General features: G+C 35.3%; 1 protein-coding gene across 3 annotated transcripts in view; it reads left to right on the top strand.

The window, feature by feature from the left end:
- The window catches only part of LOC111052229 (disks large 1 tumor suppressor protein), a 748,988-nt gene that overhangs the window by 49,098 nt on the left and 676,344 nt on the right, over positions 1–23,546 (top strand). For all 3 annotated transcript variants that reach the window (XM_039432558.1, XM_039432554.1, XM_039432544.1), the window contains exon 2: positions 14,977–15,108. In XM_039432558.1, the coding sequence (XP_039288492.1) occupies positions 14,977–15,108 (132 nt within the window). The remainder of the gene's footprint in view (positions 1–14,976; positions 15,109–23,546) is intronic.

Below are 23,546 nucleotides of genomic sequence, written 5' to 3'. Positions count from 1 at the left end.
CGTCTATTAAAATAGATTCTGGTCCACTGTTGTTCAAAACTACAAGAAGAACTTGATTGATATCGCCATCGAATGTATCTATGGGTGAGAGAGTCTTGGTCATATTGGATTATATAATTTCATTTTCAATCATCCATAAACCACCTTTTGTAGGGGTTTGTGGATTTGTCTAATGGTCTTGCTCCCAATTGTTATTGAGCTCTGAATTCCTGAGTTGTATGCAGAGGTATGCAACATGTCTCCAGGAGCTCTCTCTTCAATTGAATTCAATATTCCTCATCCATGAACTTTTTGAACCCCAAAAGTAATGAAATTATTTATTATTTAAGAATTGTATTATGCGTCAGGTCTTATTGTAACTAAATAGGTCATAGCATGAAATTCTATTATTGATAAAATGGCAGAAATTAATTATAATAATCTCAAACCTAATAAAAATTGTACAAGAATATTAATTTATTAATAATTTAATTCAACTGAACCACATGGTAATTAAATCTCTTTGGTAGGTCTAAACCAATCACAGTGCATAGAAATAGCACCAAGACGGTGATCGTTTGAAAGCAACACATGTTAATCTATTATCAGACAACAACCCTGCCTTATCAGTTACACTAGCACGTGTACATTGTATGATAGGAACTATATCTAGAAGATTAAGCAGTTTTAAGAATTACATAAATTAAATTATTATTGTAATTAAAGGAATTGTATCCTACTACTTGCCACTGACGTCATGTTTACGTCACAAGCGTTCTACCAATGGCAAATTTTTATGCAAATTATTACTTTGAGATTCTGAGAAGCGAAGTCTAGCCTAAAAGCTTAGAGAAACGAGCACTTCCCTTTTGAAATCCTTACCGTGTAGATCTCTTTTTATAGTTACCAAAGACCTATTTGTGAAAACTTCTTGTTCGATTTTTAAATGTTCTATTTGTGAGCCGATATTTTAGGCCAATCTATTTGTTATTTATAAATTTCTGTTTTCATCAATCGATAAATTTAAAAGCTTAAAGTAAACTATCCCTTAATTAATTCGGTGAAGGAGATATTTAAATTAAAATTCCCCACGTGCTGAAATTGAAGCCTGGATTGCCGCCGATCAAACGATTTTTGATCTAAAGAAGAAAACCACGACCGCCAAGGAAATTCACGTGAGTTATAAGTTTTAAGGGGCCCCAATCTACGCTTCGAAAATATTTCAGTGCAGAAAAACATAAATTTTTCTTCGTTAAATTATTGGCCACGCCGACAAGCGCTTTAGCATTTAAGAGCCTAGAATTTATTCACATTTAATTTATAAGAATTTGTAGTTGATTAACTATCCTCCGCTGCCTGAACCGCGACCCCGAGCATTTTTTTTTAAAAATATTTTATAATTCATTTTTTCACTATTTTTTCAAAACTGTTAAATTTTATCAATTGTAAAATTCTGTTGAATCACGCATGGTATCATGCAAGCACAAGAAAATTTTTAACTATTCTGTTAATGCCAAATTATTATCAACCTGTAAATCAAATTCTGAACCTGCACTGTATGATTGCATATTTTATTGTAATATATTTCAGTTTTGTTAATTCGCTTTCTGAGTTCGATTATTTCTTAAGCCTGTCATTATTGTGTCTGATACGTTCTATATCATCAAGAACCGATCGAATACGATCATTGGAATAATTGAATCAAGCTGGATATTGGAACAGGTCTAAGTGGATGTAGCGAGTGGGGTCAGATCGAGATATTTATTCTTTGTCCTTACCTGCTCATATATCAGCTTTTATCTGTTACCTACCTCGACTTAGGAGCGAATGCATCAATTGTACAGCAGAGGCAGCCATAGATCATATAAATTCCTACAATAGAGCTTAAAACCCGACAAGACTCTGTTCTCGAAATATATTCTGAACGATATTTGGTTCAAATACCGTATTTTTAATCCTTCAGAACTTATTAGAGACGCAGTCCCGTAAATTAGCTACATCGGGATTTTTGCTCGACCTGTATGATTTTGTATGTTCATTCTTCACAGGTAATAATTTTAAGGTATCCGTATTCAGTGTTTAGCGTCCGCTACACTACTTATAAAAATTTCATCACAATACAATTTGTCATTAGAAGAATCAAGGGTGAGCGAGCGTTTAGGCCTCCCGCGATTCCGACAATTGTATTGAGTCTTGTAGTGAGTCAATCAGTCTGGTGTTCACTCAGCGTCCTCACACGCCATTGCAAAATTTATAGCCACTACACCACTGACTCAGTGCAAGATTCACCCTACATGTGTGAAGCCGTTAAAAAACGCACCACATGATTTGCCGGCCCAACGTGAGGCATTTAAATACAGCATTACATCACCCTAAGTGTGTTGTCCTATCCTTGGAGGTGAGAGTGACTCCCCCAGGAAGAGCACCACATGATTTTGGCCCAACGTGAGGCATTTAAATACAGCATTACATCACCCTACGTGTGTTGTCCTATCCTTGGAGGTGAGAGTGACTCCCCCAGGAAGAGCTCCACATGATTTGGCGCCCAACAGTGATAGGCATTGAAGAGGCGGATAATCGACTGCGAGGATTATTTAGTTGCTCAGTATACTATAGCGCTGACAACGGGAAAATTTTTTTTTGAAAAATTCATGGTTGTGAATTTCTTCAATTTTAATATTAACTGTTCACTATTATATAAAATAACAAGAAGTACCATACCCAATTTTTGAACAGAAAAGAAATTTATCGATTGATGAATTTTTAGAGAAAAAATCGAACTCAGAATTTTATTATCGTGTTATTCGAAAATTGGTCGTACTATAAGTCATAGGTATAAGAGATATCATAAGAAAGGTCATATTATTTGAAGAATATTAGGTCTATATTGAAACAATTTATAAATATTTACAGAAAAGAGGATTGAAGTTATTTACAGTTTTAAAAGTTTTTAAAACATAAAGAGGGAAGTAAAATTAAATCACGGATATATTGCGGAATAATTTAAGCAGAGTATCACTGCTTTTATATAAAATTTTGCGAAGAATACTAGCCCTATATATAATTGCGGCAAGAAATTATAAGAATAAAATATTTATAATAATAGTAATAATAAATTATAAGAGGCGTACCTGTATTACCGCATAAGTGTTCACTGTGTATCCTGTATGTTCGTGTCATTTTTATGTTAACGATATTGCTAACTTGACTCATTTTATCACTGAACACATTGCTAAACCACTTTTTCTGTATTTCACTCACTACGAAGCTATAACAATTTCTATTGGATTTCTTATTAATTATTTTATATATCACGTCAACACTTTCACGCTTTTTATTCACCGCACACGTTCGTCGCATTATTTTCTCACAAACCATGGCAGGAAACGACCAGGTCAATCCAAGTCTGTCGGACACCGAGGACATCTCACCCGATTGTTCGCCGCCATCCGCATCTGCCACCGCATCTGCCGATTTCCATCCAAATGTACTGGATGATTTATCTTCGACACAGGTGGAGGAGAGCTGCATCCTAGTGGAAGATCCGTCGGCAGCCCAAGAGCCGGAGGACGAAACATCGGGAGAGCATACGTACGACGACGCCCCAGAAACAGGAACCCCCATCTCTCGTACCGTTGCTCGGATAAAAAACCAGCAGGTGACCGTTAGATGTATGCCCGCTCCCGCACTGGATATGGACGCCTTCCTGGAAGCAATAACCAGTAAGATAGAGAAAGGAAACAAACAAACAAATGAAGCAATAAAACAAAGTTGTGAATCATTACTTTGCAAACTAGCATATTTCTACTGCTGCCTAAACAACAACATAACCTAACTTCGCCGCATCTCATCTAATAAACAACAATCCACTTCAAATGAAGAAATTATTATCAACTTTAATAACAGAAGAGATTAAAACTACGAAACAACCTTAAAAATTTACCAACCTAATCAAGCCATCCGCCTCATGCTACAATCATCACAGAAACAATCGCCTGGTTATATCCGCCCAACTGGAAAACAAAAACAAAAATTGTATTATCCACAGAAAATAATTATAAATTATAAATCAGATGAAGTTAGTAGTGAATAGGAGGAAAGAAAATAAACAAAGTTTATTTGAAAAAATGTGTAAATCTAACCTTGAAATACAGAATCGATAGAAAAAATCTATTCAGAACCAACGCCTGTTCGATAATTTTCTTCGTCCCACCAACCAATGTGTGCGAAATCCTAGAGTCAATGTTAATAGAATCCAAGCAATATCGTTATTCAATTATTAATGTAACATATTATTTAATGTGAAATCATAAGCAAAAACGCAACCAAAAATATATATTTATGTTAATTTGCACGAAATGCGCATGTTCTATGTCATATATGAATGTATCTCTAAAAAACTCCAAAGAAAATGAAATTCTTACCTTCAAATGTGAAATTTATTACTGTTGCATCAAAAGATCATGAATTGTAATTCAAATTGATAAATGTAATCTTAAGGACTTAATATTTGTAACCAACATTGATAAAAATCAAGAAAGCCATTTCAAGTGTAATCCTGTTTGTACGCAACGTACTAAGCGCAAATAAGAAATTGCTCGAGTCAAACGGTAGACGATTGTCAAGTCACCGAAGTAAAATCACACTCTCACCCAATTTATGTAAAAGCCAAACCAAAGAGTCGAAACCTTTAATAAATATGAAAAAATGATGAAAGTCTATATTTGTTGCAAATACTATTCAAATCTAAGAGGATAATATGTGAAATTTTGTATATTTGTTATAGTTATGGGTCTGCTCATAAGCCACCCGTGAATGGAAGTTATGGAGTTGTTTTAATGAAGGATCCAAAGAGACCTCATTAATTATTGTATTTCGATTGTATCCAATGAAAGGAACAATCAATTATTTATTTTTCGTAGCCAAAAGTGCACGATATATTGTTTTTAGTGTTAAGTGTTGAGTTTTCGTAGAAGTAAGGAGATGAAATAGTGTATTCATCACAATATCGGATTTTTCAAATAGTCATTGTTTCGACTCGTCTCCCAATTACCTATTTAAAATATCCTGGGGGCTTTTGTGTGATGAATTTTCAAATAGATCTCATGAGAAGAGAGAAAAATTGTGATTACCTTTTAAAATGAAAGAATTTGCTAAAGGAATAGTTAGCGACCGAGCGATAAAGCTTACTTATCAATAACTGTATATTAGATAAGAGTACCGTTCTGTACTGAATATTTTCTAGGAAAATTATTCAATAAAATTATAATTATTTTGCGAATAAAGCACAAATTATTTACGAATTGCTCACTGATTTTGAGGTTACACTTGTTTACTATCGATCAGATGTTTTTAAAAACAGTTCGAACGCAGCTGACTGATTCAAAGCATTGTCAAATATCATACCGGTTCTCATGCAAGGTAAAATATCATTCCTAAAAATTATAAAACTATCAATAAAGGATCAAGAATTTCAAAATAAAAAATAAAATGTATGTATTATTGTTGAAATTATTTATTATTTAAGAAATTGTATTATGCGTCAGGTCTTATTGTAACTAAATAGGTCATAGCATGAAATTCTATTATTGATAAAATGGCAGAAATTAATTATAATAATCTCAAACCTAATAAAAATTGTACAAGAATATTAATTTATTAATAATTAATTCAACTGAACCACATGGTAATTAAATCTCTTTGGTAGGTCTAAACCAATCACAGTGCATAGAAATAGCACCAAGACGGTGATCGTTTGAAAGCAACACATGTTAATCTATTATCAGACAACAACCTGCCTTATCAGTTACACTAGCACGTGTACATTGTATGATAGGAACTATATCTAGAAGATTAAGCAGTTTTAAGAATTACATAAATTAAATTATTATTGTAATTAAAGGAATTGTATCCTACTACTTGCCACTGACGTCATGTTTACGTCACAAGCGTTCTACCAATGGCAAATTTTTATGCAAATTATTACTTTGAGATTCTGAGAAGCGAAGTCTAGCCTAAAAGCTTAGAGAAACGAGCACTTCCCTTTTGAAATCCTTACCGTGTAGATCTCTTTTTATAGTTACCAAAGACCTATTTGTGAAAACTTCTTGTTCGATTTTTAAATGTTCTATTTGTGAGCCGATATTTTAGGCCAATCTATTTGTTATTTATAAATTTCTGTTTTCATCAATCGATAAATTTAAAAGCTTAAGTAAACTATCCCTTAATTAATTCGGTGAAGGAGATATTTAAATTAAAATTCCCCACGTGCTGAAATTGAAGCCTGGATTGCCGCCGATCAAACGATTTTTGATCTAAAGAAGAAAACCACGACCGCCAAGGAATTCACGTGAGTTATAAGTTTTAAAGGGGCCCCAATCTACGCTTCGAAAATATTTCAGTGCAGAAAAACATAAATTTTTCTTCGTTAAATTATTGGCCACGCCGACAAGCGCTTTAGCATTTAAGAGCCTAGAATTTATTCACATTTAATTTATAAGAATTTGTAGTTGATTAACTATCCTCCGCTGCCTGAACCACGACCCCGAGCATTTTTTTTTAAAAATATTTTATAATTCATTTTTCACTATTTTTTCAAAACTGTTAAATTTTATCAATTGTAAAATTCTGTTGAATCACGCATGGTATCATGCAAGCACAAGAAAATTTTTAACTATTCTGTTAATGCCAAATTATTATCAACCTGTAAATCAAATTCTGAACCTGCACTGTATGATTGCATATTTTATTGTAATATATTTCAGTTTTGTTAATTCGCTTTCTGAGTTCGATTATTTCTTAAGCCTGTCAATTATTGTGTCTGATACGTTCTATATCATCAAGAACCGATCGAATACGATCATTGGAATAATTGAATCAAGCTGGATATTGGAACAGGTCTAAGTGGATGTAGCGAGTGGGGTCAGATCGAGATATTTATTCTTTGTCCTTACCTGCTCATATATCAGCTTTTATCTGTTACCTACCTCGACTTAGGAGCGAATGCATCAATTGTACAGCAGAGGCAGCCATAGATCATATAAATTCCTACAATAGAGCTTAAAACCGACAAGACTCTGTTCTCGAAATATATTCTGAACGATATTGGTTCAAATACCGTATTTTAATCCTTCAGAACTTATTAGAGACGCAGTCCCGTAAATTATCTACATCGGGATTTTTGCTCGACCTGTATGATTTTGTATGTTCATTCTTCACAGGTAATAATTTTAAGGTATCCGTATTCAGTGTTTAGCGTCCGCTACACTACTTATAAAAATTTCATCACAATACAATTTGTCATTAGAAGAATCAAGGGTGAGCGAGCGTTTAGGCCTCCCGCGATTCCGACAATTGTATTGAGTCTTGTAGTGAGTCAATCAGTCTGGTGTTCACTCAGCGTCCTCACACGCCATTGCAAAATTTATAGCCACTACACCACTGACTCAGTGCAAGATTCACCCTACATGTGTGAAGCCGTTAAAAAACGCACCACAATATGAAAATCTCAAAGATTTCGAAAACAATAATTATTTCCATTTTGAAGTTAGAAATCCATCTCATGAATTCGATATCATATTATATTTTATTGGTATCCGAGATTTCTTCCGAGCCCTCAGTTGGAATGTGAATTGGTGAGTTTTTAATACATGTAGCTTTGATTATATAGATATATTCCTTCAGTTTCAATAGACATGGAGAACACTGCGAGACTCACCCCGGATAGGCTTTCTAAAAGTTACAGCTTTGAAAGTTATATGAAATTGTTCTGGAAGTGATGCTGGCAGAATACCTACAATGAGTTCAGAATTTAGAAACACGTGAATTTGACTGATACAACCGTCAAAGTAAGCTCCAAATATTTTATATTATGTAGCAAGAAGGATGAACTTCAAGATACAAGTAACACAAACGATGCGTTGTGAAGTGTTCTTCCTTTCAGAAGTCAGTTAAACTTCTGTCAACTTGACTCGTCGGACCATAATTGGAATTTCAGTGTTGAACGTTGCTTTCGTTTAATACGTACGTACTCGGCTGTATTCAATTTAAACACAGTAAAACCAAACACAATATTCTACCATGCGTCGTGCATCCACGTTGAGAGCATTTACTCGTGCAAGAGTACTCTTGTCATCTCACACTTGACATTCCTGAGAAAATACTCGACTTTCGTTTGAACAGTACTAATAATTTTGTCTGCGGTTTGTTTTCTCGCTGTTACTTTGGATCTTTGAACAGTTCAGTACCATATGTGTTTGAAGATGAAACGAAACCACGAAGCACACGTGGTTGACACAGTGCATGCACCAACCCACCATGCATCAAACTTCATATTGGTGACACACTCACTCCATTCACTATGACTGTCTGCCTAGAATCCTCTTTTTAGGGTAGCCGACTCTCAAAAGGTTCAGAAAGGTGGAAAGGGCAAGCCTATTTCTACTCCCCGATAATCAATCGCAAATCATAAAATACATTTTACTTTTCCTCAGTATTTTTGTGTAATATATTAAAACTCCAACAAACTTTATCTTCAATATATTATCTGCTTCAATAACATTCTAGATGCGTATAATGGTGATGTGGTATGATTGTCTATAGGACATAATCAGTTCTTAGGCCCTTAAAAAGGAGAAATGTCGGATGTTCGCTTAAACCCCGTATGAAACACATTATGATAATGCAACTATATCTACAAGTAAACAAGGTTTAGTGTTAGATTTCGTACAATGAATCAAATGTTTTCAATATTTATAAATTTCCACTGATCTGTTTCGCAATACGTTCAGTAGTATTCAAACCCATATCAATAACTTCAATTGATTGTCTACAATTATTCAAGGATGGGAAAGGCGTTTTTGAAGTTTGAAATTTATTAAATAAAATAATAGTTATGATTATTTACGTTATCACATATAACCCATGATAATTCAGTTGGTAATGTGCACCAGAGTTGATACAATTTCACATTAAGGGCCGGTTTTCGAGCTCAGGACTTAGCTGAGTTCTAGACTTTGAACAGCTGGAGTTAGAAAATTGGCTTTCCAAAACAGGGCATAGTCGCAGTTTTTATGATGGTCTGTATTTTATCATTCAGTAATATTGGTAGCGTTTTTCCTTGACGAAATGAAGCATTCCAAAATAACTAAAACTACACTATTTTTTGTGTTCAATTTTCTAGTTTTTCGAATTTAAACGTTGACTGCGACTACGCCCACTACCTACGTAAAGAAAGCCATAGCGCATTCGTGTGACGTCAGCACAGGTAGGGCTCCTACACCAATAAAAATTCGTTGATTTCAGTTGATCTATATCAGCTAGTGTTTTTATTGGTGTAGGAGCCCTACCTGTGCTGACGTCACACGAATGCGCTATGGCTTTGTTTACGGAGGTAGTGCTACGCCTCATTTCGGAAAGCCAATTTTCTGTCTCCAGCTGTTTAAAGTCTAGGACTTGGCTAAATCCCGAGCTCGGAAACCGGTCCTTAATGTTCAAATATGTTTGACATCCTATAAGTTGATACACCACGACTGCGAAGAAAAATATGAGAAACGTATTTTTAATGTAGTATGGCTATGCCTCAATGATGTTCTGTAATGATCGAACAAAGTCGTCATTCTCAATGAGTAGCATTTTAATATGAATTCTATATCATGAATGAAATGCATGTATGTAATTCTATTCGTTATGTGATATCGAAAGATCAAGCTCGAATTCCGTTCATGCACTCTCAGCAAATACTGTTCAGTATTTGGTGAGCAATTTTCAATTAGAAGCAAGAGTGTATATAGGGACGATCTGTGTAAATTCGGTGGCGCTTGCCTTACTTCTCAGATGGCGCAGGCACACGGGCAGAGTTTGGCAATTTAATGTGACTGCGACTTGGCCCATGCAGTGCCGATTCGCACGCTAGGCACTTTCCTAACTTCGCCACCATAAATGACTCTCTCTACCATCCTCATCGCTCTCTCTCCAACGCTTGGAACCCCTGTATCTGCAACATATCTCTCCTCTTAACACACACTCCTCAACAACTAACACACTCCCTTCCCCTCCACATCTACAACTTCTGCTGCGCCTGTTTTTTGTGATAGCAAGTAAGCGAGCGTCCTAGATGTATCAACATACTTGAATATTCCATCAAGGCTTTGCATGAATTTTGATCATGTGTAGAAATGATTGTATGCCAGCTAGTTGGCTAGTCTTTTCCAAGATGTTTGTAACTAGAATTATTGATATTCTTATTTGATTAATACTACATTCGAATGCGTAGTTGTGACCCTCAAGCGTCAATACATTTGAGATCCAAATGTACAGTACTAAACACATTCAAACTGTCAAACGCTTGAAAAACTGAGAGCTCAGTTGAAGACAGAACTGGAAGGATAGTGTTTTTATCCGATTCAGGAGTTTTTCAGTTGCTTTAGTTTACGGTGATTTTTCGTTGACCTTCGAGAGTATATTTAGCAATCTTTTTTTAAATACACAATTAAATTATATAATTTGAATGATTGACGAGTCCATATATCTCTTTGAGAGGAAGTCAGTGGCTGCTAAATTATCTATCTATCTAACTAAACGATTGATTTGTTTCCATTCAAGGAATTTATAAGAGCAAATGCGTAAATAAACAAATAAAGTGTCCTATCCAACATTAAACCTTCCTTTATTTGGTTTAAGATGGCTTTTGTCGGTTATGAGGGATTTTCTCTGTAGAGTTACTCAGTTTCCATTAGTTTTTCTTAACTTTTGTAATTCCATTAACACACTCTGATGTAATTGTAACCCTTTTTTCCAAGGCCAAACTATATTTTTCCTAATAAAACCTATGAAGATTGAATCGGATGGGTGACTTTTTTATTTGTTGACGTGCGAAGTTTACACAGAAATGTCCACTCTACTTCTTAACCACAAATTTATATGTAATTCTGGAGGCCTCGTATGGAATAACTCGTATATCATTATCATTTCTCAGTATGTAGCATTTATACGGTATCCAAATCAAATGTTATGAGACTTGCTCTACTTAGCTAGAAACGAGTGATAAACTGGCAAAACAAACGAAACTGTAAATCTGCTGTCCTTAGTCTCTTCTCTTCTCGAGCTCCATTAAGCTCACCATTGAAGGGCGTTTTTAATTTATTAGATGAGTCCTTTCTGTAATTGTGAGAACGGCTTTCGAAATGAGGAAAAACCGCTTTCTCGGGGATCTACCTAAAGGTAATACAAAATCCGTTTCATTCATGTAGTTTGCAATCCTGGCATCCATTTAAAAAAACTTTTCACCTATTGGATATTACGAATATTATGCTGAATTGTTCTCAATGCTCCTTTCAAACCCTTTTTTACTTCTGGCATTGATTAATTATCAATCTCATCAGTCACTCATTCAATGTAGTCTAGTTTATTGGATTCAATGAAGAAAATCGAACTGTATTGATTACCACAAGAATTCTGAATTGATTTTATTTTATTATTTTTTTCATGTTTCTGAAACCCACAAACCACATTTCTTGTGACAAAATCACAATTATTATAATAGTTGAAGCTGTTATAATGTATTCATGAATTTTTGTTATGATTTGCAATAATGACGAATTATTTACAACAATAATTCATTTTGATTTAAGATGAGATGACAAATAAGGTTCTATTCAATAGTAATTATATCGCTATTATACATCATCCATACATACATCATCTATACATACAATAGCCAGCTATCATCAAAAAGCTTCAATACAGTGAAGATTTTCCTATTGGAAGATGCCCACATAAGCGTTCGCGGTACCCACGGATATGAAAATCGAGGCTAGATGATCATTTACATAATTAAAAATTATTTTTGATGTACTTCACTCCCCTCTAAAACTTTACCCTACCCAATCAAGAAAGTCATGTCGCAATATATTGTTCAAACTGAACTGAAAGCTCCCAAGTTCTAAGATAATTTTCGACAACGTTTGTTTGACAGCTTGTTTTGGTCGGCTGGAAGAGCACATCGTCCGTTTCCCAGCTAAAAGTTGAGCCGAAATTTTTGATCACTGTGAAATTCCGATAACGATTGTGCAATATGTAGTAGATGATGGCTTTGTCATGAGCACAAAAGACGTCAACAGTGTTTGTGTCAACATGCTCGAAGCCGCTTTGAAGAGCAAAACAACGGCAAGTTGACTGGAGGGATGAGTGAGTGAGTTGCTTTGGGCTGCCTCTTCCCACGGTCTCCCACATGGCAAGATGGCCTCTGCGCGTATCATCCAGCACCGTTTTGCCGAAACATTGGCGATGTGATGACGTGAACATTTTATAGAGAGTATCCGAATCTCTCGGGACAGAAAGAAGGGACTCGCTAGCGTTTGTGTGTGTGTGTGTGTGTGTGTGTGTGTGTGTGTGTGTGTGTGTGTGTGTGTGTGTGTGTGTGTTAGTGGACGACAATCGATAGGGACCTGTCGATAAGCGAGACAAGGGTAGGACATGACCGACCCCCGTTCCAGTGGATGCCAGGCACAGGGCATAAGGCGTCCGGTGCCTTGTCGCACTTACAAGTTAGTCCGACAGTATCTAATATAATGGATGACCTCAGTCATGGATATAACTTACATATGTAGGTTTCTATTTCCGGCCAAGAAAACCCATAAATTTTTATGAATTGTTTCATTTGTGTAATGTTATCTCCTCTTCAATCGATGGATTTCATCAACAGGCAAATCAAACAATGAAAAAGTATTGATCCACCATCCTTGAGAGTTCAATAATGATCGTACCAGAGATCAATCAGTTTTATTTAGCTGAATGCAAGAATATTATTTTCAACCAATTTTGTAGACTCTCATATCTATATGTTATTTTGTAGACTATATTCTGTGGACAAACTAATACTACTTAGGATGTATCAAACTATACTACTCACAAAACCAATAATATTTCAGCGAAAATGTCGCTTGAATATTGAATGAATTCTGTCTCAACATATCAAATAGAATAATGTGTGATGCTATAATAATATTTTGTGAAAAGAATCGAATAAATTTCAATTATTATATATTTCTGCTTCTGGAACAATTTCCACTTCAAATTAATAGAGGATGCTAATCGCATCCTCTACTGTATTGTATTGTCACATTCCATCATTCTTCAGCCCTGTTTATTCATTCTGGGCTCACATTTCCACCACAAGCTTCCGTTGTCCTTCCATCCAGTTGGGGTGGGTGTGTGCTATAAATGAGAAGGAAGAGGTGGTAAAATGTCATTTTGGAGCTTTGCCTGGTCGCCCAAATCTGAGATTATTGCGCCGTGACGCGTGCTTATGGAAATTGGTCTGCCCTGCCACCCTGCCTTTCTGCCCCCTGCCTACCCTCGGCTGGCGTCGTATTTCGTTTTGCAAGACTCGAAGACGGTCTCCGGTTGTAGGTGCAGACTTACATTCATTTTAAATTGTCAGTACTACTTCCAAATAAGCAATACCGATTCGGATTCACCCAATGCTGACAGCTGGTAGTGAATCTTGGTGGGCCGGATGTACCCAATCGCTGCCAACTGCGTCCGACCAGCCATTTCTGCCAACCGACCATTTCATTTTCAAAAGAAGCCCATCTCGAAGTAATCTCAACATCATTTCGGTCCTAAACGTTACACTGTTTCACACACTTTGCCGTCAGTGCAAATCACATGGAAATGATTGCAGATTTGTGTCATCTTGAATAGGATCCACTCATCCTCTATTTCTTTGTGTTCTGCGTATTTGAATATAACACTGACGTTGGTTGAGTGAAATTTTGGAAAATTCTGAATCAATAAAAAGAGAGATTGTATAGTGGAGACTAATTATTTGATTGAGGGGGATGATTGCAATTTTCATATCCATCAAGTTTATGAAGGGTAACAAGGATTCAAAACTCTTAGCTGTTAGGGCCGGTTTCCGAGCTCGGGATCGAGCTAAGTTCTAGACTTTAGCTCTAGCTAACAGCTGGAGTCAGAAAATTGGCTTTCCGAAACGGGGCGTAGTCGCAGTCCACGTTTAAATTAAATTTCGAAAAACTAGAAAATTGAACACAAAATTAAATAAAGAGAAAATAGTGTAAAGTTTCAGTTATTATGAATGATTTGGGAATGTTTCATTTCGTCAAGGAAAAACGTTTCCAATCATATAAATGAGAAAATGAAGATTATCATAAAAACTGCGACTACGCCCCGTTTGCAATTGAAGTCAATTTTCTGATTCCAGATGTTAAAAGTCGAACTTAGCTAAATCCCGAGCTCGGGAATCGGCCCTTACTTAGTCTAAGGACTCTATTACATTTTGTTTATAATTATTTGTTCCCAAGTTACTATAATTCACGGGTCTGTCTTTTGTTTGAATAAATGATAATAATGAGTGTGAAGAATTTTCTTTGCTTGTTACTGTGTTGTAATGTTTTCAAAATAATGATGTCCTTGGTAAATGAGTTTTTCATCTCTCCTCACTTGTGAAAAGTGCCCATGTTTTGCATAATTCCAATAAATATTTTTCTTCAATCAACTTATTTCGAGAAAAAGATTATAGTGTATAACAAAAATTACATTTCTAAATAATTGAAATATTATGGCGCTTCAAACAAGATAATTGAATAGTTTTAATTCCATTACATTCTACATTTTTTAAACTCCTTTTATTCTTCAAGAAAGTTCCATTCACTTTTAATTTTGGATAGTAACATAGACCTACTTACATGATGGCATAGAATAGTTTTCCAGGTTTCGATTTTTGCCTCCGCCACTGTACAAAGATAATTCTCCAGAATTATAAACTTGAGAATTTCCTATTATCCATGGTGATTATTCTATAGACACTAATTATTTGAGAGAGAATAATGTCTTTGATAAGATAGTGGTTAAACTGTGAATGTTATAACGCTGCTCTTAATAGACACAAATATTTATGATTAATTTGGAATTTTCATCCGATCATTGAGAACATGGATATTTTATTGATAAATTTTGTAATGTGTTTGCTTACAGAAGCACACAGGGCTCTGGAACTGTTGGAGGACTACCATTCAAAGCTGATAAAGCCACAGGACAAGCAGCTGAGATTAGCTATCGAACGAGTTATCAGGATCTTCAAATCAAGGCTCTTCCAGGCATTATTAGGTGAGTTGAACCTCTCTTAAGACCACTGTTTTTCGCCAAACTCTTCCATCTATTCAAATATTCTCCTAGTATGGATTACACTCATTCCAAATAATTTACCTAGAATAACATCTGCCTCAATTATGTATTGATCACCTCAATTGTGTTGATCTCATCAAATTAAATCTATTATTTTATGTAATCTCGAAAATTAAAATAAGTTGGACGTTGGTACTTTGGTACTGTATTATAGATTCCATAGATTGATGATGTCAAGGTTTTATCGAAGTATGAATAGATTGAAAAGCTGCATTAAGGTTGTTCGGTGCACTTTTTTATTTAAATTGGATAATTTTTTTCAATATAATTGTTAAGATCATTATAAGAATGAGAAAAAGTGACAACTGAAATTTTTAAGTGGTCTAATAAGCGTGTTATGGGTCGTTGAAGTGCTAAATCCGTTTTCTTTTCAGATCATAAACGATTTCGACTACATTAACAAAACTTCTCTTAAAAATTCAAAAAATGTATCTTTCAAAACTAAACATTTTATTCTCAATATCGTTCATAAATAAAAAAGTAACGTTTTTCGTAAATTCGATAACTTGGTTATTTTTGCATAAATCGCGGAAAAACATACCGTATTAGAACAAAGCCAATGATATATGGAATGTATTGGAAAAAAAATCCAATGGAAAATTCGAAACTGTTTATGATCTAGAAAGAAACGGAGTTTAGCACTTCAACAACCCATAACTCGCTTATTAGACCACTTAAAAATTTCAGTTGCCTCTTCTTCTCACTCTTATAATGATCTTAACAATTATATTGAAAAAGATTATCCAATTTAAATAAAAAAAGTGTAACGAACAGCCTTCAGTTGACAAAATAGGTAGCCTACCTGAGATTGTTGCAACCATGCAAGAACAGTATGAAAAAGTGAACAAAATTTTTAAGTAGTACGGTATCCGTTACTATGTGAGTAGTTCAGTTGTTATGCAGAGTTTTATGATGAAACAACCAGATTTATAGTACATCAATTTCGGAATAATTTAGACGTTGTGACAAGTATCAAGTATTATTACTCGATTTAGGTAAGGAGGGTATCAATCACAATGATATTATCGTACTGGCAATTTTAATTATTTTCACTCCATATAGGTAAGGATAGGTAAGATATCTATCACTATTTCTTCACTACGATATGAGATAAATTCAAGCCTGATATATAGGGTGTATTGTATGACAGATTCTCGTTTGCTTTAGGAGTGATTATTGAAGTATATCAAATTTGCACATGAAGTATTATGTAGGCCTATTGGAATTAGGGAAGTGGGAAAAATTTAAACCAAGCCTAATTCCTTGTGTAATTTAAGATTTTAGAAACCATCCATTGAATAAGTAGTAATTGTATGAAGCTTTTGATAGCTGTTAGCAGTAATAGGGTTGGTTTGTATGGGTTCTCTGTTCCCTCAAAACATTATTTTACTGTCTCTGCTCCAACGTTGAGCAATAAAAAGCGCCTTAAAACTGTTTTGAGGATTGCTTGTAGTGTAGGAGAGCTCCCGGATCTCAACTTAGCTTGATATAGAACAACGTTTTCTGAGTTCAGTATCGCTTCATTAATCTTCTCAAACTATATTAGAGGCCACTAAAAAGTCAATAGATGAAATTGCTTCGAATATCACCCTCAAATTAGATAATTTTCTATTATATAGTCTCTAAGGGCCGGATTCCGAGCTCGGGATTTGGCCAAGTCCTAGACTTTAAACAGCTGGAGTCAGAAAATTGGCTTTCCGAAATGGGGCGTAGTCGCAGTCATTGTCATAGTCACGCTAGAATTAAATTTCAAAAAACTAGAAAACTAAACACAAAATAAAATGAAGAGAAAATAGTGTAAAGTTTCAGCTATTTTGAATTATTTAGAATTGTTAAATTTCGTCAAGGAAAAACGTGTCTAATTATAGAAATGAGAAAATAAAAAGTGCGACTACTGTTATAAAAACTGCGACTACGACCCGTTTTGGAAAGCTAATTTTCTGACTCCAGTTGTTTAAAGTCTAGGACTTAGCTGAATCCCGAGCTCGGAAACCGGCCCTAAATGTTTTCTTCTCTTACAAGTTAATGGTATTGCTCTTACTAACTTGCTAACTGACCCAAGTAACATTTAGAAGAGCATGTGGGTACTACTTCAGTACTGACTAGGGAATGACGGAAAGGCATTACTTGAAATTTGGAAATCTCACCTATCGGAACCATTTTTGTTCATGTACTGTTTTTCTGAGGATGATGCTCACATGACCTCTAGGCTTGTACGAAGGTATTGCAAGAGTTCTGGGTTTCGAGCCATCTGGAAGTAATTTTTATTCTCATACAGTGCTTCCTTCAAGGGATCACTGGAAGTACATAAAGTACCTGAATTGACAATTCTAAGCGATTACATAAAAAACTCTTACCTCTGACTAAACTATACAACTTCAAGATGAATATGGGGATATAATTGATAGTGTAGAAGTCAAATCGGAAACCACTCCAACTGATATTATTATCCAATATCTGACGTTTCGTCATCGAAGTCTTGCCATTTACCAAAACTCTTGCAATCCATTCGTACAAACCTAGAAGTCATGTGAGCATCATCCTCAGAAAAAAAACAATAAATGAACAAACATGGTACCGATAGGTAAGGTTTCCCAATTCCAAGTGAATCCATTCTTATTGAATCCATAACGATCATGACTACCTACCACAATTTCTATTGAATGTTGATCCATTAAAAAAATCTCAAGATCTCTTTGAGATTTGTCGAATGGAAAGATTCGACAGTTACATTTACTCTATACTCTTTAGACTCCAGTTCAAACATAGTATATATGTTTTGGTTGTGCCTCCTGTAATTTCCACTCCACATGTCCCAATACTTTCGTAATTATGAAAATCTACCCTTCCAATTTTGGTTATGGTCTTAGTAAATTGTTTAGCTGATATTTTCCAAATTCAGTTTTCCATGAACATTTAGAATGTTGGGATGATGGTTTCAGGGGGTTTGTCTGACGAGATGCTGAGTGCTGTATGTTTGGTCAGGCGGTCCAAGCGTGAAATCATAATGATGAGAGAGCAAGGCGCGGAAACAATAAATTACGGCTGGGAAGCATTTTTGCGGCTGTTTTTCCCTCAGAAAAAGACTCCATGACCTCCACATGTACACACCCACATACCCAGGCCACATTCCAATCCAGTGCCTGTTTTCGAATTTATCTTCCGGGCTATTAAATGCCAGCCCGGCCTAGTATGGAGGAAATTGCCTAATATTCGCGCCTGCCACGAATGGTGTGAATATGGCACGACGCATAATCAAGATCACCCTCATTTTATTGCCCCTGGCTCTAGATTTATTTTTCCACCATGAACTTGAAATTTTCTCAGATATTCAGCATAATAGCTACTTCATCTGCTGATACAAAGTACCAACTTCAAATCATATATTATGATGTTGATACTTTTTGTTCAAAGGAGACTTTGTCGATGGGTTTGATTCTAAGTGAAATTTAGTATTTCTATTACACCTTGGACATTTCTTCAGTGGAAGATGAGATTGTTGGAGTTTACAGTCGGCTCCTGAAGAGGAAAGCTTGACAAAAGATTCTTATCAATTTCCCATTTCCGTAGCTGACTGCTTCCATTGAAGGATCAACAGTTCAAGAAAATAAATATCCTTCTCTGATTATTTCGCTATAAGGTATGTGAGGGGAGGATTGAAAAGAATTATTATAGTCTTTTTAATTTATTATTATTATATCTTTTAAAGAATTATTATCATAATTATAGTCTCTCACCTTGACATTTGGTTTTCTATGTACCCTTTCTGGTACTTCGGTTATTAGATTCTCGCTTTGCTTGAAATTTTGGCTTAGATAGGATATTAAACATTACGTGTCTTGAACTTTCCAAGGCTCTCAGCCTCTCCAATGTTTTTTCCATTTTTGTTCAAATCAAAGTTGATGAGGATGAAGTTTTTCAACTCTACCAATCTCTCTCTCAAGTTGATATTTCATGTTAATATAATTTTTTAAAATGTACGAATTCATATAGTTAGTACGTATTTCAGTAATATTCTAAGTTTCTGTAGGCTAGTTTTTCGCTTACCTATTCCACTCACAACAACCCAAAGTACAGCAAGTATTCTTTTGAATTGAATGACTTTTCATAACCGTGTGTTTGATGATAGAATATGTTAAAATCCGTTTGATTCCATCCCATCGTTAATGAAATGAAGGTCTGGTTATGCAGCAACTAAAAACTGGAAAAGCAGAAAACTAAAATTTCTGATTTAGCTTCTTCGTCTCAACAATTCAAAAACAATTCCATTCCACAGAAATTGGAGAAAACATTCGGAGCAGAAGTTTCAAAAGCCGGTTTGTCAGTGACAGTGTATTTCTCAGCCAGCAGACAAAACAGCATTTTCAGCTGAGAGTATGAGTTGACTACACGAGAAATGTCCGATAAAATTTGAAGTAATCCAATAATTGCACAGACTCAATTCAGTTGACAGTGCTCCATGTTGCCCTTGTATCATAAAACCTTGACAGGCATTTCGCATCGCAAGCCTCCTGCATTATTCAGTGCCGCAGTTCTGCTCCGTATTTGTTTCTTGGGGAAAATAATTTACGGCGTGACGAACGAACCTCCTAAATGTTTGTCCCCTTGCCTCTCGCTCTTCCGCTTCCTTTTCTCATTGCTTCTTCTCTCTTATTGATCCCCTCCTCCGTCTTGACACTTCCCTCCTGATCATGCCCTGCATCGTCACGCATGCTGCCGTCCTGACAGTTGCACACTTTCTCTCTCACTCACTGCTTTCACTCTATTTTCTCAGCAGAGCTTCTCCAATCCCTATATTGTCGAGACGTACTTCCTTGAAATGAAAAATCCCAGACGATTTGGCCGGGACAGAATAGAATCTGTCCGGAGAGCAATGTTGCTATTAGGGAATTACTTCCATTGTTTTTCTCACACCGACCATACGTGATACCTTTTTAGATAAGGTTTTAAATGTCAATAGGTCAGATCGGTAATGTTTTCAGATGAAGTAGCTCTGAAGTCTCAGCTCTAAAATGAGTATGGAAAACATGTTTGAAGTGAAATAGCTCTCAAGCCTCAGCACCAGTATGAGTATAGAAAGCAGTGTACTATCAATCACAAGGTTCATTAGAGTAGCACTTTTATTCCATTGATATAGTATTCTGATTATTTTTCTCGTTTGTGCTGAAATTTCAAGAGCTTTTATATTCATGTACTATTTCTGTTATACTATTTAGTATCTTTCAAATTCCAACCCTCAGCTTTCTAATTGATCAACAGCAATAGATCCTCCAGCCTTCAAGAAGCAGCTTATACTACATATTTACTAGATACACTAGCACCTCTATCATGGCAGGAAAGTATTATTATCCAAATAAATGAATAAATTATTTTATTTTAATACTCGACGGAATATTTCAATTTCCTGATGGTAATTTCATTGGAGAGAATACAACACTTCCCCACCAGTCAAGTTGTCTAGATTTCATAGCTGCTGTTCATTTCGGTTTGACCGGTAGTGGCTGAATGCTCATCAGCAGTGAAGCTGTGTAAAGCCGAGAGAAATGAGCAAATAGTTGTGCAAGCATTCAAGCACTCGGCTGCTGTTGCCGATAGAAAATAATTGTTGGAGAGTGACTGGCGCTAGTGGAGAGAGGCTGGCCCGATTTGCTATACCTATTTTGTTGGCTGAGTTGGCGGTTATGTGATGCTGACTGGCAGCTCAGGAAATCGAAGGTATTTGAAGCCTGTCAGTTGCGAACGAAAAGCCTCTCTTTCGATCCGTCTCTGTTCAACAATATCACAAAGCCTCTCTCCGTCACTTTTCATTCAACAAATTAGTTCACAGCTGAATTCTAGACGAACATTTAGAGGCAAACTCATTGTAAGCCAGATTATTGGAATGTTCAATGTTCAACTTCCTTTGCGTTGCAAGTTGCAACTCCTCCCCTTCATCCACACTTCACTTCTCTTGTTGGAACTATAATGCCCTGGCTGATAAAACTTACAAATTTGAATATCGGCTGTAAGGGGCTTTTCTGAATGAGCGAATCTCGGTATGCGTTTGCAAGTGAATTGAATAATGATTGGGTTATATCACCAAGTTGAAGCATACTACATGGGAATCTGTAAACTGTAAACCGACAAAATGTTTTGGCTCATTGAGTTGGAATTGTATTATACTCAACCAATTATTTTTGAAGTACATGATGTAGTCCTGTAAGACAATTCATATATATAATGTTTATTATGATGTCTAATATTCCTTCTATGTTTGGTTTTGAAGCATCTGAATTTGAAAATCTGCTTTTTGGAAATATTAAAGACTGAAAATTTTGTGAAGTGAAGAACTACAAGACTATTTTTAATCTTTTCTGAATCTGAGAGAGGAATAGCACAAGGTTACCTCATTCTTCATCAAGTACATAATCATTTTAATGATGTACCTATTGAGTCGGTGAGAGGAAAAGTGGTGTGAGTCAATGCTGTTTAAAAATAGACATGCGTTTATATTATCCACTATGCCTTTATACTTATGAGCTGATCTGTTACATAGATTTTTCCACTGCCACCTAGATACCATATATAAACGGTTATGAGTTACTTCACTTTTCCATGTCACAGAATGACCCTTCAGGATTCAATTCAAGTCAATCAAAAATTTACTTCAAATTTTTGACTTACACCACTATTCCTCATAATATTTTAGTACATAATCATTTTAATGATGTACCTATTCTAAGAAAGAATAAAGAATAGTAAGGAAGATTCAAGCACATTCTTGTATTACTAAGAGAAGTAGACAAGATTATTATCCTTTTTAGTTTTTTCTATTTATATAATCACATGATTTACTTGTCTTTTTGATTTTTGGAGATATATATGTAAAGCTTTGTACCTGAGTTGATCTTTCAAAGTAGCCATTACACGAAGCCATTTTCAGAACCCATTACATGCCAATTTGAATTCATTGACATAGGATGTTGAAGAAATTCTGTGAAAATTTGAATCGGAAATATGTGAGGATTATCTTGAATTAATCTATAGACCAATTTTATTTATTTCATCAGTCGCTTACTACCTAGTTTACATCAATGGTAATTGACGAATATCATTGTGTAAACCAACTTCGTATGAGGTTATCCCAAAAATAAGCGTATATTTCAGATCTAGCTGCGTTGTTCATTGAACATTGCTCAGCTAAGTCCCGTGAAACCATCATGAGAGTATCCCATATTGGATGCGCAAGTTATCAATATGTCAAGAGAAATACTCGATACTTCTTCACTTTGAGAGATTGAGAGATATTATGATAAATGATTCCTGCGCAACGCATTGATGTAGCTGCTCCCACAGCACTTCGCTTGATGCGATTCCAAAGTGAGATGTTGATTGAGACGGATTGAAGTGTCAAAAGTGCTGAAAGCTTGAAGTTGGAGTATTAAGTTAGTCCAGGGTATCTGTGGTTGGATTCAACATAATATATCATGATCACTGTAGGAAAGCTGTGCGTTAGTTAATGTTGGACAATCAATCCGCTGATAATCCTAAACTGTTTTTTTTCTCCATATTATATGAAAATGCAGTTGCTACAACATAATATACATTATTATTTTTCAACAATTTCAAAGATACCCCTATTCCTATGTTTTTATTCCACTTGTAGGTGATTCATATATATTTTATTAAAACCTTCTTTTTCTTCATTCAAAATGTAATAATGTTAAGATTCAAAAGGTATTGAGGTTGGTAAACTAGAAGGTGCTTGTTGGGTTGGAGATATGGTGTGTTAATTAACTAGAAAATTACAAGATAATGTACTTATGCTTATGTAATTATTATTGCATTGAATTACTGGATAATAGAGGGATACTGTAGCTTGTCATTAACTTGTTCTACCATGATGTTCTTGAAAGGAGATATTGTAAAATCATAATATTTCATTTGAAAATTCTTTAATACCCTGCTCATTGATCCAGATGTGAGGGTCTTGTTAGACGTTACAGTATAACAAGCTCCCTTGATCTTCTAATGATCCAAATTGGTGTTCACTTACAAATAAGGATGTTATTTAATACGGGTATATTTTGAACTCAGGCAGTAATATGATCAACTCTCAATCAATATGATTACTCAACTCTTCAACTGGTTTCGACAATAAATAAAATGAGTATTTCGTTCAAGAGTGTTGGTAGACCAAATTGATTCAACTAATTCATCAATTGAATAACTTTGATTATTTAAAATACACATTGATCCCATCTTTCCAGAAATATATGAAAAGTATACCATAAGGAGTTTTTAAATGGAATAAAAGTTGCAACTCAGAGTAATCCTGATCCTGATAGATTTTTCAAATTCAAAAGTCGTTTGAAAGGTAT

This window comes from Nilaparvata lugens, chromosome 1, assembly GCF_014356525.2.
Source record: "Nilaparvata lugens isolate BPH chromosome 1, ASM1435652v1, whole genome shotgun sequence".
Classification (NCBI taxonomy): Eukaryota; Metazoa; Arthropoda; class Insecta; order Hemiptera; family Delphacidae; genus Nilaparvata; species Nilaparvata lugens.
This window is presented reverse-complemented; position numbering and strand designations above follow the sequence as displayed.